Source organism: Bos mutus, chromosome 5 (assembly GCF_027580195.1).
Source record: "Bos mutus isolate GX-2022 chromosome 5, NWIPB_WYAK_1.1, whole genome shotgun sequence".
NCBI classification, from domain to species: domain Eukaryota; kingdom Metazoa; phylum Chordata; class Mammalia; order Artiodactyla; family Bovidae; genus Bos; species Bos mutus.
The window spans coordinates 43,362,260-43,376,917 of record NC_091621.1 but is presented as its reverse complement, the minus strand read 5'-3'; the positions used below and the strand labels follow the sequence as shown (position 1 = coordinate 43,376,917).

The following is a 14,658-nucleotide window of genomic DNA, read 5'->3' as shown; positions in this document are numbered from 1 at the left end:
ATTACTTTGCCAACAAAGGTCCATCTAGTCAAGGCTATGGTTTTTCCAGGAGTCAGGTATGGATGTGAGAGTTGGACTATAAAGAAAGCTGAGCACCGAAGAATTGATGCTTTTGAACTGTGGTGTTGGAGAAGACTCTTGAGAGTCCCTTGGACTGCAAGGAGATCCAACCAGTCAATCCTAAAGGAAATCAGTCCTGAATATTCATGGAAGGACTGATGCTGAAGCTGAAGCTCCAATACTTTGGCTACCTGATGCTAAGAACTGACTCCTTGGAAAAGACCCTGATGCTGGAAAAGATTGAAGGCAGAAGGAGAAGGGGATGACAGGATGAGATGGTTGGATGGCATTACCAACTCAATGAACATGAGTTTAAGCAAGCTCCAGGAGTTGGTGCTGGACAGGGAAGCCTGGAGTGCTGCAGTCCATTGGGGTCACAAAGAGTTGGACATGACTGAGCAACTGAACTGAACTGACTTCAATTTATATTCAGACCATAAGATTAAGAAAGCAAGTTATATACACTGAAAACTACAAAACTTTGCTAAAAGAAATTAAAGATGATGTAAATAAATGGAAAGACATCCCTTGTTCATGTATTGGAAGACTTAATATTGTTAAAAATGACAGTACTACACAGAATGCTCCATAGAGTCAATGCAGCACCTATACCAATACCAATGTTTTTGCAGAAATTAAAAAAAAATCCTAAAATTCATAGGGAATATCAAAAGACCCCAAGTAGCCAAAATAAATCTGAAAAAGAAGAATGAAGTTGGAGGATCATACCTCTAGTTTTCAAAACTTAATGAAAAGCTACAGTAATCAAAACAGTGCGGTACTAGCATAAGGGCGGACATATATGGCAATGAAAAGACTAGAGAGCCCAGAAATACACTCTTGCATATGTGGTCAGTTGATTTTCAACAAGAGTACCAAGACTATTCAATGGAGAAAGGAAAGACTTTTCAGCAATGGTGCTGGGAAAATTGGATATCTACATACAAAAGAATGAAATTGGATCCTACTTTATAACATATGCAAAAGTTAAGTCAACACAGATCAAAGACCTAAGTGTAAGAATAAAGCTATGTAACTCTTAGAAGAAAACACAGAAGAAAAGCTTCATGATATTGGATTTGGCAATGATTCTCAGATGTGACATCAAACATATAAATAACAAAAGAAAAAAATAAATTGGAGTTGGTCAAAGTTAAAACTTTTGCATAAAAGGACACTATTAAGAGAGTGAAAAGACAAGTCACAGAATTTGAGAAAATGTTTGCAAATCATATATATTTCCGTCAGTCAGTTCAGTCACTCAGTCGTGTCTGACTCTTTGCGACCCCGGGAATCTCAGCACGCCAGGCCTCCCAGTCCAACACCAACTCCCGGAGTTCACTCAAACTCATGTCCATCGAGTCAGTGATGCCATCCAGCCATCTCATCCTCTGTCGTCCCCTTCTCCTCCTGCCCCCAATCCCTCCCAGCATCAGAGTCTTTTCCAATGAGTCAACTCTTCGCGTGAGGTGGCCAAAGTATTGGAGTTTCAGCTTCAGCATCAGTCCTTCCAAAGAACACCCAGGACTGATCTCCTTTAAGATGGACTGGTTGGATCTCCTTGCAGTCCAAGGGACTCTCAAGAGTCTTCTCCAACACCACAGTTCAAAAGCATCAATTCTTCAGCGTTCAGCTTTCTTCATAGTCTAACTCTCACATCCATACATGACCACTGGAAAAACCATAGCCTTGACTAGTAAGGGATTAATATTGAAAATAAATAAAGCATTCCTACAGCTCAATATCCACAAAAATCCAAACAGCCCAGTTCAAAAACGGGGAAAGGACTTGAATAAATGGTTCTTCAAAGAAGAATACAGAACTTTTTTGGTGGTTCATGCTTCCAGGTTTGATTGCTAGTCCGAGAACTAAGATCCCACATACTGCATCAGTTCAGTTCAGTTCAGTTCAGTCACTCAGTCATGTCCGACTCTTTGCAACCCCATGGACTGCAGCACACCAGGCCTCCCTGTCCATCACCAACTCCCGGAGTTTACTCACACTCACGTCCATTGAATTGGTGATGCCATCCAACCATCTCATCCTCTGTCCTCCCCTTCTCCTGCCCTCAATCTTTCCCAGCATCAAGGTCTTTTCCAGTGAGTCAGCTCTTCGAATCAGGTGGCCAAAGTATTGAAGTTTCAGCTTCAACATCAGTCCTTCCAATGAATATTCAGGGCTTATTTCCTTTAGCATGGACTAGTTGGATCTCCTTGCAGTCCAAAGGACTCTCAAGTCTTCTCCAACACCACAGTTCAAAAGCATCAATTCTTGGCACTCAGCTTTCTTTATAGTCCAACTCTCACATCAATACATGACCATTGGAAAAACCATAGCCTTGACTAGACGGACCTTTGTTGGCAAAGTAATGTCTCTGCTTTTTAATGTGCTCTCTAGGTTGGTCATAACTTTCCTTACAAGGAGTAAGCATCTTTTAATTTCATGGCTGCAGTCACCATCTGCACTGATTTTGGACCCCCCAAAAATAAAATGTCACTGTTTCCACTGTTTCTGCATCTCTTTGCCATGAAGTGATGGGCCTGGATGCCATGATCTTTGTTTCCTGAATGTTAAGCTTTAAGCCAACTTTTTCATTCTCCTCTTTCACTTTCATCAAGAGGCTCTTTAGTTCTTCACTTTCTGCCATAAGGGTGGTGTCATCTGCACATCTGAGGTTATTGATATTTTTCCGGCAGTCTTGATTCCAGCTTGTGCTTCCTCCAGCCCAGCATTTCTCATGATGTACTCTGCATATAAGTTAAATAAGCAGGTTGACAATATCCAGCCTTGACGTACTCCTTTTCCTATTTGGAACCAGTCTGTTGTTCCATGTCCAGTTCTAACTGTTGCTTCCTGACCTGCATACAGAACATGCTGCATGGTGCAGCCAAAGCTAAAGTAAATCAAACTTTAAAAAAAGGAAGAAGAAATACGATGGCCAGAAAGCACATGGAAATGTGCTCACCGTCACTAATCATTAGGGAAATGTGAATGAAAACCACAATGAGATACCACTTCACATTCATTCAGATATTTACCACAGTAACAGTGTAAGGAGTAAGGAACTAAGGATATGGAGACTGATATTCTGAATCTACTTCTAATCAATGGAGAGTAGTATTGGGAGACAAAAAGAAACAAATTTAAGAGATACTGCAGAGAGTCAACTAACTCTCTGGGTAATGGAACTGTTGGTGAAGCTATTATCTAAGAAAATAGAGAAGGGAAAGAATTAGAAGAAAGATTTAAAAATTTCATGTTTAGACTTCTTGAGAATGTGACTCCAATATATATGTATAGGAGGGAGCTGGAAATATGACTCAGCTGGAGAGACTTGGGAGTTACTAGCACATGATGACTCCTAAAACAGGAGTCTCATCTCATTTCCGAGATGAGACATCTCTCAGAAAGAGTTCAGATGATAAGGAAAGAGGATAGAAGGTGGAACTCTTGAAAATACTGTCATTTAAAAGATGACAAGGCTTCCCTGGTGGTCCAGTGGTTAAACCCCACACTTCCAATGCAGAGGGTGTGAGCTGGATCCCTGGTCAGGGAATTAAGATCCTACAAGCCACATGGCGCAGCCAGTAAGAAAGAAGAGAACAGTAATCAACTTTGCCAAATGTTATAGAGATAAAATAGGATAAGGATTGAGTGGAGCTCATTGGATTTGGCATGGAGGTGGGTCTTTAATAGTGTGTTCTATTGCACGCTGGGAAATCAGATTGCAACTGGGATTTTATGAGTCAATGCAGGTGGAACAAAAGGAGCCTTTTTTTTTCAAGGAATCTAGTAGTGAAAGTGTTGAGAAGCATAGTGCAAAATAGCCGTAAAAGGAGAAAGTCCTTGAAAAAATGACAAAGGGCCAAAAATACTCAGCTTTACACTGCAGACAATAAAACATCTCCTGCCTTTGGTTATGCTCAGCACCAAGAGTTAATAATAAGTAGGGATGTTACTTGTGAGAGCGGGTTGTGAGATAAGCCCATGAGTCATTTAGAGCGCGCTGTCCTTAAAATGTCTTTACTGATTATGTGTTAACTCCATATGCGCTCTGCCAGCCGCATACTTTAAGCTCTTTGTTCCTGCTTCTATAAAAAAACTTGACTACAAAAATAAACTTGTCAGTCCTTACAAGAGACTGTCCAAATGTCATTCTTTCAGGTTCGTCATTTCCAAGTCCTGGAGAAAAAAACCCGAACAGAAAGGAAGAACAGAAACAGGTAGGGTTCGTTTGTTTGTTAAATAATGATGAGTTGAGCTACACATGTTTGAAAGCTGTAGGGAAGAAACGAGGAAAATATTGAAAAATACTAAAGAGACAGTGAGATATAATGAAACAGCATAGATTTGAGAATAGGTTTAAATCAATAGATTGCCACTTTACAGCAGTGTGATCTTGGGCAAGTTACCAAATCTCTCTGATCTCTGGATTCCTCAAGTGTGAAATGGAGGTAACAGCAATTTCAGAGGGCTGCTGCTGCTGCTGCCAAGTCGCTTCAGTCGTGTCCGACTCTGTGCGACCCCATGGACTGCAGCTTACCAGGCTTCTCCGTCCATGGGATTCTCCAGGCAAGAACACTGGAGTGGGTTGCCATTTCCTTCTCCAATGCATGAAAGTGGAAAGTGAAAGTGGTCACTCAGTCATATCTGACTCTTAGCGACCCCATGGACTGCAGCCTACCAGGCTCCTCCATCCATGGGATTTGCCAGGCAAGAGTACTGGAGTGGGTTGCCACTGCCTTCTCCCAGAGGGCTACTGAGAGGGTATTTTATTTAAATACAGAATTATATGTAACATCCTTAAACAGTACCTAATCTCAGAGCAGGTCTTTGATAAATAGTTGTTTTAAGAAGGAATAAGGGACAGCTGATGGTGCAAGATTTAGAAAATGAAGGGGAACAGGAATAGAAGTAGCAGAGTTTTCTGAAACAGGAGGAACTCCTAAAAAATAGACTGTACCTCAGTAATGTTGACTTCCTCAGCATCTTGCCCAGTTCCTAGTATATAACATATTGAGTAAGTTTTTGTTGAGTAAAAAGGTAAAAATATCAATAAGATTTAGGTTTGAGAACTGTTAGGTGGAAAATTAATACTATCTTCAAATGCTTGGAAGAGGAATGAAATTTAATACATATGGCTTCAACAGGCAGAATAAAAGTCAAGACACTTATTCAGCATAAGGAAAGGCTTTCTAAGAATTAAAGCTGTACAAAATTTAAATGAGGTTCTTTCCAAGGTTCATCATCACAAAAGGTAGTTTTTAAGTAGAAAGCCAAATGGTATGGTTACGTGTGTGGATTTTCATTCTGACACACCTGGATTTGATCCCTGATTTTGTTGCTTTCCAGTCAGGGTCTCCCTCTAGCAAAGAGTGGTTGTGGGGAGTAGTGGAAATTGTGTATGAAAAAATGCCCGGCTCAATGCATTAAAGCAATAATTATTTCAGACTAGAGAACCCTTTATTTCAGTACTGTAAGAAGGATTCAAATATAGGACAGAGAATTGAACTAAACCCTTAAAATACCTCTGTGAACTCTAAGATTCTGTGACAGTATGTGAAGTGTGAAGTCACTCAGTCGTGTCCTACTCTTTGTGACCCCATGGACTGTAGCCTACCAGGCTCCTCCGTCCACGGGATTTTCCAGGCAAGAGTACTGGAGTGGATTCTCCAATGCATGAAAGTGAAAAGTGAAAGTGAAGTCCTTCAGTCGTGTCCGACTCTTCACGACCCTACCCAGGGATCGAACCTGGGTCTCCCGCATTGTAGGCAGATGCTTTACCGTCTGAGCCACCAGGGAAGTCACCCTCTGTGACAGTGTAACACAGCTATATTATTTGATCAAGTTGGTACATCTAGTAGGTTCTGGAACCTTACTTAAAACCACTGCACCACAAAGTGTCAGAGGAGGACTAGGATACAGGTTGCCCCTCTCCAAATGCGTTAGTCTCCCCACCGTCTCAAAGGAACAGACCAGTAAAGGTGCAATGTCAGGACTTAATAGGTGAGAAGAGCTTCAAAATATCCCCTAAAATAATAAAGTAGGAATGTTCTGAATACATACCTAGCGTCTTTAGTGCAGTGGGCAGCCGTGAGGACCCATCTATTTTTCACTAAGCTTCCCGCACATACATGAGCACCAAATCTGCCAGAATGAATCTGTAGGCTAACTAGCCATGGCCATGCGCCAGTTTGAGCCTCTGTGCCCCCTACAATCCGAGACCCCTTGAACATATGCATAAGTGGTGCTATTCCACAATCTAAAAATAAAAATGATATATTATTTGAACTGAACATATTATTATATGTATTTGTTTCTAATCTTAATACATTTATATAATCTTTAAATTCCTATTAAAAAAAACTGATAGAGCAAGCTGGATACCTAAGCTATGCCCATATTTGACAAAAAAATCTTAGCGAGTTAAAACAAACATGATGTCAGATTGCTTACAAATAGACATCAAATAAGCTCAATTCATGAATTTTAAAACTTTGCTTCTGAAAAGTGTAATAGTGAGATAAGTTTCTCTGGTCAGGTAACACATTTTTCCTTATCTGAAATGGCAACTGAGAGCTCCTGGGACTGGTGAACCAAGAGCTACAGTTTCTAATACTTGCCGTTTAACTTGTGGGGTTAATTTTTCTGAACAGCATGAAAAAGTCACCTAACAGCCCTTTAAGCTTTGAATTTCAATGAACTATTAATCTGTAAAGTGGGAATGACACACCCCAGAATATTTTAAGGTGCATATACAGACGCACAAGTGTATGTCATTTCTACCAAAAGTACTACTATTACAGTCATCATTAATATAGAACTGCAAGGGTCTGTATGGGAGAAGGCAGTGGCACCCCACTCCAGTACTCTTGCCTGGAAAATCCCATGGACGGAGGAGCCTGGTAGGCTGCAGTCCATGGGGTCGCTAAAAGTCGGACACGACTGAGCGACTTCACTTTCACTTTTCACTTTCATGCATTGGAGGAGGAAATGGCAACCCACTCCAGTGTTCTTGCCTGGAGAATCCCAGGGACGGGGGAGCCTGGTGGGCTGCCGTCTATGGAGTCGCACAGAGTCGGACATGACTGAAGCGACTTAGCAGCAGCAGCAGCTAGGGTCTGTACATTTTTAGGTAAAGGCAGTTGGTAAAAACAGAAAAGGAGGGCCCCAAATTCAAATACTACTTAAGTGGGACAAAAGAAAGAAAGGGCGACTGACTAAAGAAGAGAACAGATACTGCCCTTTGCGTCCAACTCTTGCTGTTCGCGGGCCTCGCGCGCCTTCTGCCCTCTGGGCCTCCTACTCACGGCCTCAGGCCACCCCAGACCGCCAGCCTGTTCCCACGAGGAGCCGCGCCTACTCCTTTCAGAGAAGAGCGAGTAGTGTTCTGAGCATATGAGAGCGCTCGCCAGAAACAACAGCGCTGCACTCGGGAGCCCCAGCGCCATGTCTGAACTCCCGGTGGGCAAGATGGCGGCAGGCATTTCTTGCCGGCTCCCGCCTCTCCGCGAGCTCGTGGGCCTGCGGCCTAGATGATGTGGTTTGCGAGGTGGGAGAGAGGGGAGTGGAAGGCAGTGGCGAAGCGTGCGGGGCGGCGGGGAAGGACTGTGCACGTGAAGTAGGCTAGAAGCCATACGTGAGGCCTGTGAGGCTGCCGAGATAACCTGGATGAATCAGGCCTCCCCGTTGTTCTAGTTACCGGACAGACGGAGTATCTCGCCCTCAGCCAGGGTCTGCGGATTCGCTGATGAGACCTTCCTGAGCCAGATCTACACGCTTAGAGCTGGAACCACTGGAGGGCGCTGCTAGCTCAGATTTCCAGGGCCAGGAAGGCTTCCAGAAGGAAGAGCGTCTAAACTGAAGTGGGTAAGCTGGAGAAGGGAAATGTAAAGCAGAAGGCAGAGAAGTACGGAGGTTGGGATCTGAGGCCAGTTTCATTTGTACACATTGATCTTACTATATTTTTGTAGTAGTTTACCTTCAACTGATCATCTTAGGCTGAGCTGATAGAATCAAATTTCAGTTCAGTTCAGTTCAGCCTAAGATGATCAGTCGTGTGCAATTCTTTGTGACCCCATGAACCGCAGCACACCAGGCCTCTCAGTCCATCACCAACTTCCAGAGTTTACCCAGACTGACGTCCATGGAGTCGGTGATGCCATCTAACCATCTCATCCTCTATTATCCCCTTCTCCTCCGGCCTTCAATCTGTCCCTACATCAGGGTCTTTTCAAATGAGTCAACTCTTTGCATCAGGTGGCCGAAATATTGGAGTTTCAGCTTCAACATCAGTCCTTCCAGTGAACACCCAGGACTGATCTTCCTTAGGATGGACTGGTTGGATCTCCTTACAATCCAAGGGACTTTCAAGAGTCTTCTCCAACACCACAGTTCAAAAGCATCAATTCTTCTGCGCTCAGCTTTCTTTATAGTCCAGTGCTCACAACCATACATGACTACTGGAAAAACCATAGCCTTGACTATTCAGACCTTTGTTGGCAAAGTAATGTCTCTGCTTTTGAATATGCTGTCTAGGTTGGTCACGACTTTCCTTCCAAGGAGTGTCTTTTAATTTCTTGGCTGCAATCACCATCTTCAGTGATTTTGGAGTCAAAATAAAGTCAGCCACTGTTTCCCCATCTATTTGCCAAGAAGTGATGGGGCCAGATGCCATGATCTTAGTTTTCTGAATGTTGAGCTTTAAGCCAACTTTTTCACTCTCCTCTTTGACTTTCATCAAGAAGCTCTTTAGTTCTTCTTCACTTTCTGCCATAAGGGTGGTGTCATCTGCATATCTGAGGTTATTGATATTTCTCCCAGCAATCTTGATTCCAGCTTGTGCTTCCTCCAGCCCCACATTTCTCATGATGTACTCTGCATATAAGTTAAATAAGCAGGGTGACAATATACAGCCTTGATGTACTCCTTTCTGCTGCTTTTTAATTTAGCAGTCTGATGGGTATAAATTGAGGGCTCATGGTTTCAATCTGCATTTTCCTGACTTTAAATGAATTTGAATATTTGAATATGTTTTCATGTTTTCATCCTGTATTTAAGGGACATTAATTATGTCATATTAAGTACCTGCTTAGGTCTTTTATGTGTTTGTCTTATGGATTTCGTTAATGCAGCCACTCTTCATGTACTGTTTCCATAGTTTTGCCTTTTTCAGAATATATAATACATACATACAGTATGTAGCCTTTCAGATTGGTTTCTTTTACTTAGCAATATGCATTTAACATTTCTCTATATCTTTTCATGACTTGAGATCTCACTTTTTTCTAGTGATCAATAGTATTCTGTTATCTGGATATACCGAAGCTTATCCATTCACCTACTGAAGAATAACTTAGTTGCTTGCAAGTTTTGGCAATTAGGAGTACATTTGCTATAAATACCTGTGTGCAGATTTCTGTATAAACATAAGTTTTAAGCTCTTTTGGGCAAATATCAAACAGTGCAATTGCTGGATCATACAGTAAGAGTATGTTTAGTTTTGTAAGAAATGGCCAAACTGTCTTCCAAACTTGCTGCACCATTTTTGCATTCCCATTAGCAATGAGTGAGGGTTCCTGTTCCACATTCGTACCAGCATTTGGTGATTTGGATTGGCCTATTCTAAAAGGTCAGTTTTCATTCCAGTCCCAAAGAAGGGCAGTGCCAAAGAATGTTCAAACTACTGCACAGTTGCATTCATTCCACATGCTGATAAGGTTATGCTCAAAATATTTAAAGCTAGGCTTCAGCAGTACGTGCACTGAGAACTTCCAGATGTACAAACTAGATTTAGAAAAGGCCGAGGAACCAGAGATCAAATTGCCAACATCTGTTAGATGATAGAGAAAGCAAGGAATTCTAGAAAAACATCTACTTCATTAACTACACTGAAGTCTTTTGACTGTAGATCACAACAAACTGTGGAAAATTCTTAAAGAGATGGGAATACCAGACCACCTAACCTGTCTCCTGAGAATCCTGTATATAGGTCAAGAAGCAACAGTCAGAACCAGATATGGAACAACAGACTGGTTCACAATTGGGAAAAGAGTATGTCAAGGCTATATATTGTCACCCTGCTTATTTAACTTACATACAGAGTATATCATGTAAAATGCTGGGCTGGATAAATTGTAAGCTGGATCAAGATTGCTGGGATAAATACCAACAACCTCAGATATACAGATGATACCATTCTAATCCTAAAGGAAATCAACCCTGAATATTCATTGTAAGGACTGATGCTGAAGCTCCAATACTTTGGCCACCTAATGTGAAGAGCCAACTCATTGGAAAAGACCCTGATGCTGGGAAAGATTGAAGGCAAAAGGAAAAGAGGGCAGCAGAAGATGAGATAGTTAGATAGCATCACAGACTCAATGGACATGGATCTGAGCAAACTCCGGGAGATGATGAAGAACAGGGAAACCTGGCTGCAGTCCATGGGGTCGCAAAGAGTTGGACACAACTTAGTGACTGAACAACCACCACCACCATTCTAAAGGCAGAAAGTGAAGAGGAAGTAAAGAACCTCTTGAGGGTGAAAGGGGAGAGTCAAAAAGCTGACTTGAAACTCAACATTCAAAAAATTAAGATCATGGCATCCAGTTCCCTCATTTCATGACAAATAGAAGGGGGAAATGTAGAAGCAATGACAGAGTTTATTTTCTTAGGCTCCAAAATCACTGTGGATGGTAAGTGCAACCGTGAAATTAAAAAACGCTTGCTCCTTGGAAGAAAAGCTATGACCAACCTAGAGAGTGTATTAAAAAGCAGAAACGTTTTTGAGAGAGAACAAGATGGCAGAGGAGTAGGTGTACATGGAGTACATCTCTCTCCACGGATACATCAAGAATACACCTTCAGACACAGAAGGGCTTGCAGTACACCTACTGAGAACAGGCAGGAGTACCTGACCACTGGAAAAGAATATATAGAACCACGCAAAACTCAGTAGGATGAATGAACTAGGGGGAAAAGCAGGGAGTGTTAGTAGGACTGGACCTACCCTCAGCGGGTGGGGGAACTGAAGCAGGGGTCTGATCCCCACATCAGGGCAATTGTCTGGGTCAGAGGAGAAACATTTGAGGCTAAGAAACATAAAGCAGCTGATCTGTGACAACTTAAATGAAATGAGAATCAGACAATCCTTGCTACAGACATATGTACCCTGGACAGGGACGCAGGTCCCCTAGAAGGTGCAGCAGGTGGGAACTGGAGCATAGAGATTGTGGACAATCCCAGGGCGAAGGCTGCTGTTGACTGCTTGGAGACAGACTGAGAGGACGTGAGGGAGGAAGTGCCTATAGAGGAAAGCGAGGCAGCCATGGAAGCAGGGATACTGCTGAGTCATGCATGAGGGGTGGAGCCATCACCATAGCCTCTCTCTCCCCGCACATCAGCACCAGCAGCTGAACAATAAAGGCTGGCCCATCAACTGCCTGATGCAGGGAACAGTAGAGTAGGACTCCACCCAGTGTGCCCCTTTAAGTCCCTCATATGCTCCTTTAACTCCTGTGGCTGAGGCAGTCCACATCCCTGCACACTTGGCGCCACCAGGGTCCCCGCAACCCAAGCAGCACCTCAATACCTGGCACTCACTGGAGCAGACCTAAGTTCTTCAAGGCAGCATCAGGAGCAAACCCCAGTGGACTACCCACATGCAGAGGTGGAGATAAAACCACAATTGAAACCCAGGGGCAGTGTGGCTAAGGAAGAAGGCCCAAAACCTTACCAGCAGCTGTACAAGCTGCAGATTAAATCCACATGATCAACTAGTCAGACCCTGTTGTCTATGGAATATATAAAAAGACATTGAGCACTCCCACAAAAGAAAATGCACTAGTTCTGACAGCTGTGGACATTGGAGGCAAGAACACACAGGAGTAGGACCAGATTATAGTCTAAGCTGCCCTCACAGCAGGTCCAGAGACCAGCACAGTGTTGGAGGGCATCCTAGCGAAGTGAGGTGGACTGTGACTCCCAGTGAGGGAAAGGACGCTGACAGCAGAGGCTCAAGAAAAACATTTATTATTCTTATATTTTGACTTGTTCTTTAGTTTCTTTGGATTTATTTTTGTTATTTTCCCTCCTTCTGTTGTAGTTGTTGGTTTTATTAGCATTGTGAAATCTATTTAAGCTTTTGAGATTTTTTTTTTCAATCACACTGTTATTTCTGTCTCTATGTTGGCCTTTTGCAGTTCTGTAGAGTTTTCCTTTTCTCTCTCTTTTTATTTAAATTTTTAAAACTTATTATTTTTTCTACATTTATTCCTTTGTTTGCTTTTCCTACTGTTCTTTACCCCTTGCTGTTAATCTTTAATATATGTAAGTATTCTTTATCTACTTCTGTTTAACTTTGCATTTCTATTCTCTTTCTTTCCTTTCTTTTTCTCACCATATTTGTTAGTTTTGCTTTCATTGCTTTATTCCCCAGTTGGTACCCTGCTTTAGTTTTGTTTTCCAGTTTGTGCTTTAGTTAGTTTTGTTCTTAACTGGTGGGTAACATTTTTGGTTTCCTTTGTTCACCGGGTCAATCTGTTATACTTCATTTTTGTTGGACTGTTTTGATTTTGCTTATGGATGTATATGTATGTGTGTATAGTCCATTATTTTAATTATTATTTGCCTGATTTTGTAATTGCCATTTGTCTGTGGTTGTCTTTGGCTTTTCGTTTTGGGGTATTTATTTTAATCCCATTTAATGCCATAACAGACCACTTGTGGAATCTCTGTTCCTGGCCAGAGATCAAGCCCTGAGCCTTTGGAGTGGGAGCACTGACTCCAAGACCCTAGACTACCAGAGAACTCCTCACCCTAGGTAATATTAAATAGTGAGAACTCCTACAAAGGCAACCACCTGTATACAAGATCCGGCATCACCCAACTATCAGTAGCACCCTGTGCAGGACACCTCATCCAAACAACAAACAAGACAAAAACACAAACCCAGTCATCAGCAGACAGGAGTACCACCGCACTAGCCCTGCCCATCAGAGGAAAAAAAAAAAGTCACCTCCTTCCACCAGAACATAAGCACAAGTTACATCCTACATGAAGCTTATATAAACCACTGCACCAAACTTACAAGGGCAGAAACCAAAAGAAAGAAAGAATTCAACCTTTAAGTCTGGAAAAAGGAGATCTCAAACACAATAAGTTAAAAAAAATAATGAAAAGGCAGAGAAATATTGCACAAATGAAGGAACAAACTAGAAACACACAAGTCCAAATAAATGAAGAGGAAATAAGCAAACTACCTGAAAAAGAATTCAAAATAATGATAGTAAAAATGATCCAAAATCTTGAAAATGGAGAAAATGCAAGTATCAATTAACAAAGACCTAGAAGAATTAAAGAATAAACAAACAACACAATTATTGAAATTAAAAATATTCTAGAAGGAATCAAGAGTATATCTGAAATAGAAGAATGTATGAGTGAGCTGGAAGATAAAATGGTGAAAATAACTGCTGAAGAGCAGAATAAAGTAAAAAGAATGAAAAGAACTGGGAGTAGTCTCAGAGATCTCTGGGACAATATTAAATGCACCAACATTCAAATTATAGGGGTCCCAGAAGAAGAAGAGAAAAAGAAAGGGTATGAGAAAATTTTTGAAGAGATTATAGTTGAAAACTTCCCCAACATGGAAAAGGAAATAGTCAATCAAGTCCAAGAGATGCAAAAAGTCCCATACAGGATAAACTCAAGGAGAAACACGCCAAGACATATACTAATTAAACTAACAAAGATTAAACACAAAGACTATTAAAAGCAGCAAGGGAAAAGCAACAAGTAACATACCAGGGAAATTCATATGTTTAACAGCTGATCTTTCAATAGAAACTCTGCAGGCCAGAAGGGAATGGCAGGATATATTTAAAGTACTGGAAGGGAAAAATCTACAACCAAAATTACTCTACCCAGCAAGGATCTCATTCAGAATTGATGGAGAAATCAAAAGCTTCACAGACAAGCAAAAGTTAAGAGAAGTCAGTACCACCAAACCAGCTTTACAGCAAATGTTAAAGGGACTTATATAGTCAGGAAATACAAGAAAATATAAAGATCTACAAAAACAAACCCCAAACAATTAAGGAAATGGCAATAAGAACATATCAATGATTACTTTAAATGTAAATGGATTCAATGCTCCAACCAAAAGACACAGACTGGATGAGTGGATACAAAAATAAGACCCATATATATGCTGTCTACAAGAAACCCACTTCAGATCTAAAGACACATATAGACTGAAAGTGAAAGGATGGAAAAATATATTCCATGTGAATGGAAATCCAAAGAAAGCTGGAGTAGCAATTCTCATAACAGACAAAATAGACCTTAAAATAAAGAAGGTTTCAAGAGATAAGGAAGGACACTACATAATGAGGGAACAGTCCAAGAGGAAGGCATAACAATTGTAAATATCTATGCACTCAACATGGGAGCACCTCAATACATAAGACAACCACTAACAAACATAAAAGGAAAAGTTTACAGTAACACAATAATATCAGGAGAATTTAATACCCCATTTACACCAGTGGACAGATCATCAAAACAGAAAATTAATACGAAAACACAAATCTTAAA

General features: G+C 41.4%; 1 protein-coding gene across 1 annotated transcript in view; it reads right to left on the bottom strand.

The window, feature by feature from the left end:
- The window catches only part of TMPRSS12 (transmembrane serine protease 12), a 33,842-nt gene extending 26,331 nt beyond the window's left edge, over positions 1–7,511 (bottom strand). Inside the window, exons 1-2 of the mRNA XM_005892033.2 lie at positions 7,301–7,511; positions 6,127–6,322 (exon numbers count right to left, since the gene is read on the bottom strand). Coding sequence (XP_005892095.1) covers positions 6,127–6,322; positions 7,301–7,511 — 407 coding nt within the window. The remainder of the gene's footprint in view (positions 1–6,126; positions 6,323–7,300) is intronic.
- Positions 7,512–14,658: the final 7,147 nt, after the last annotated feature.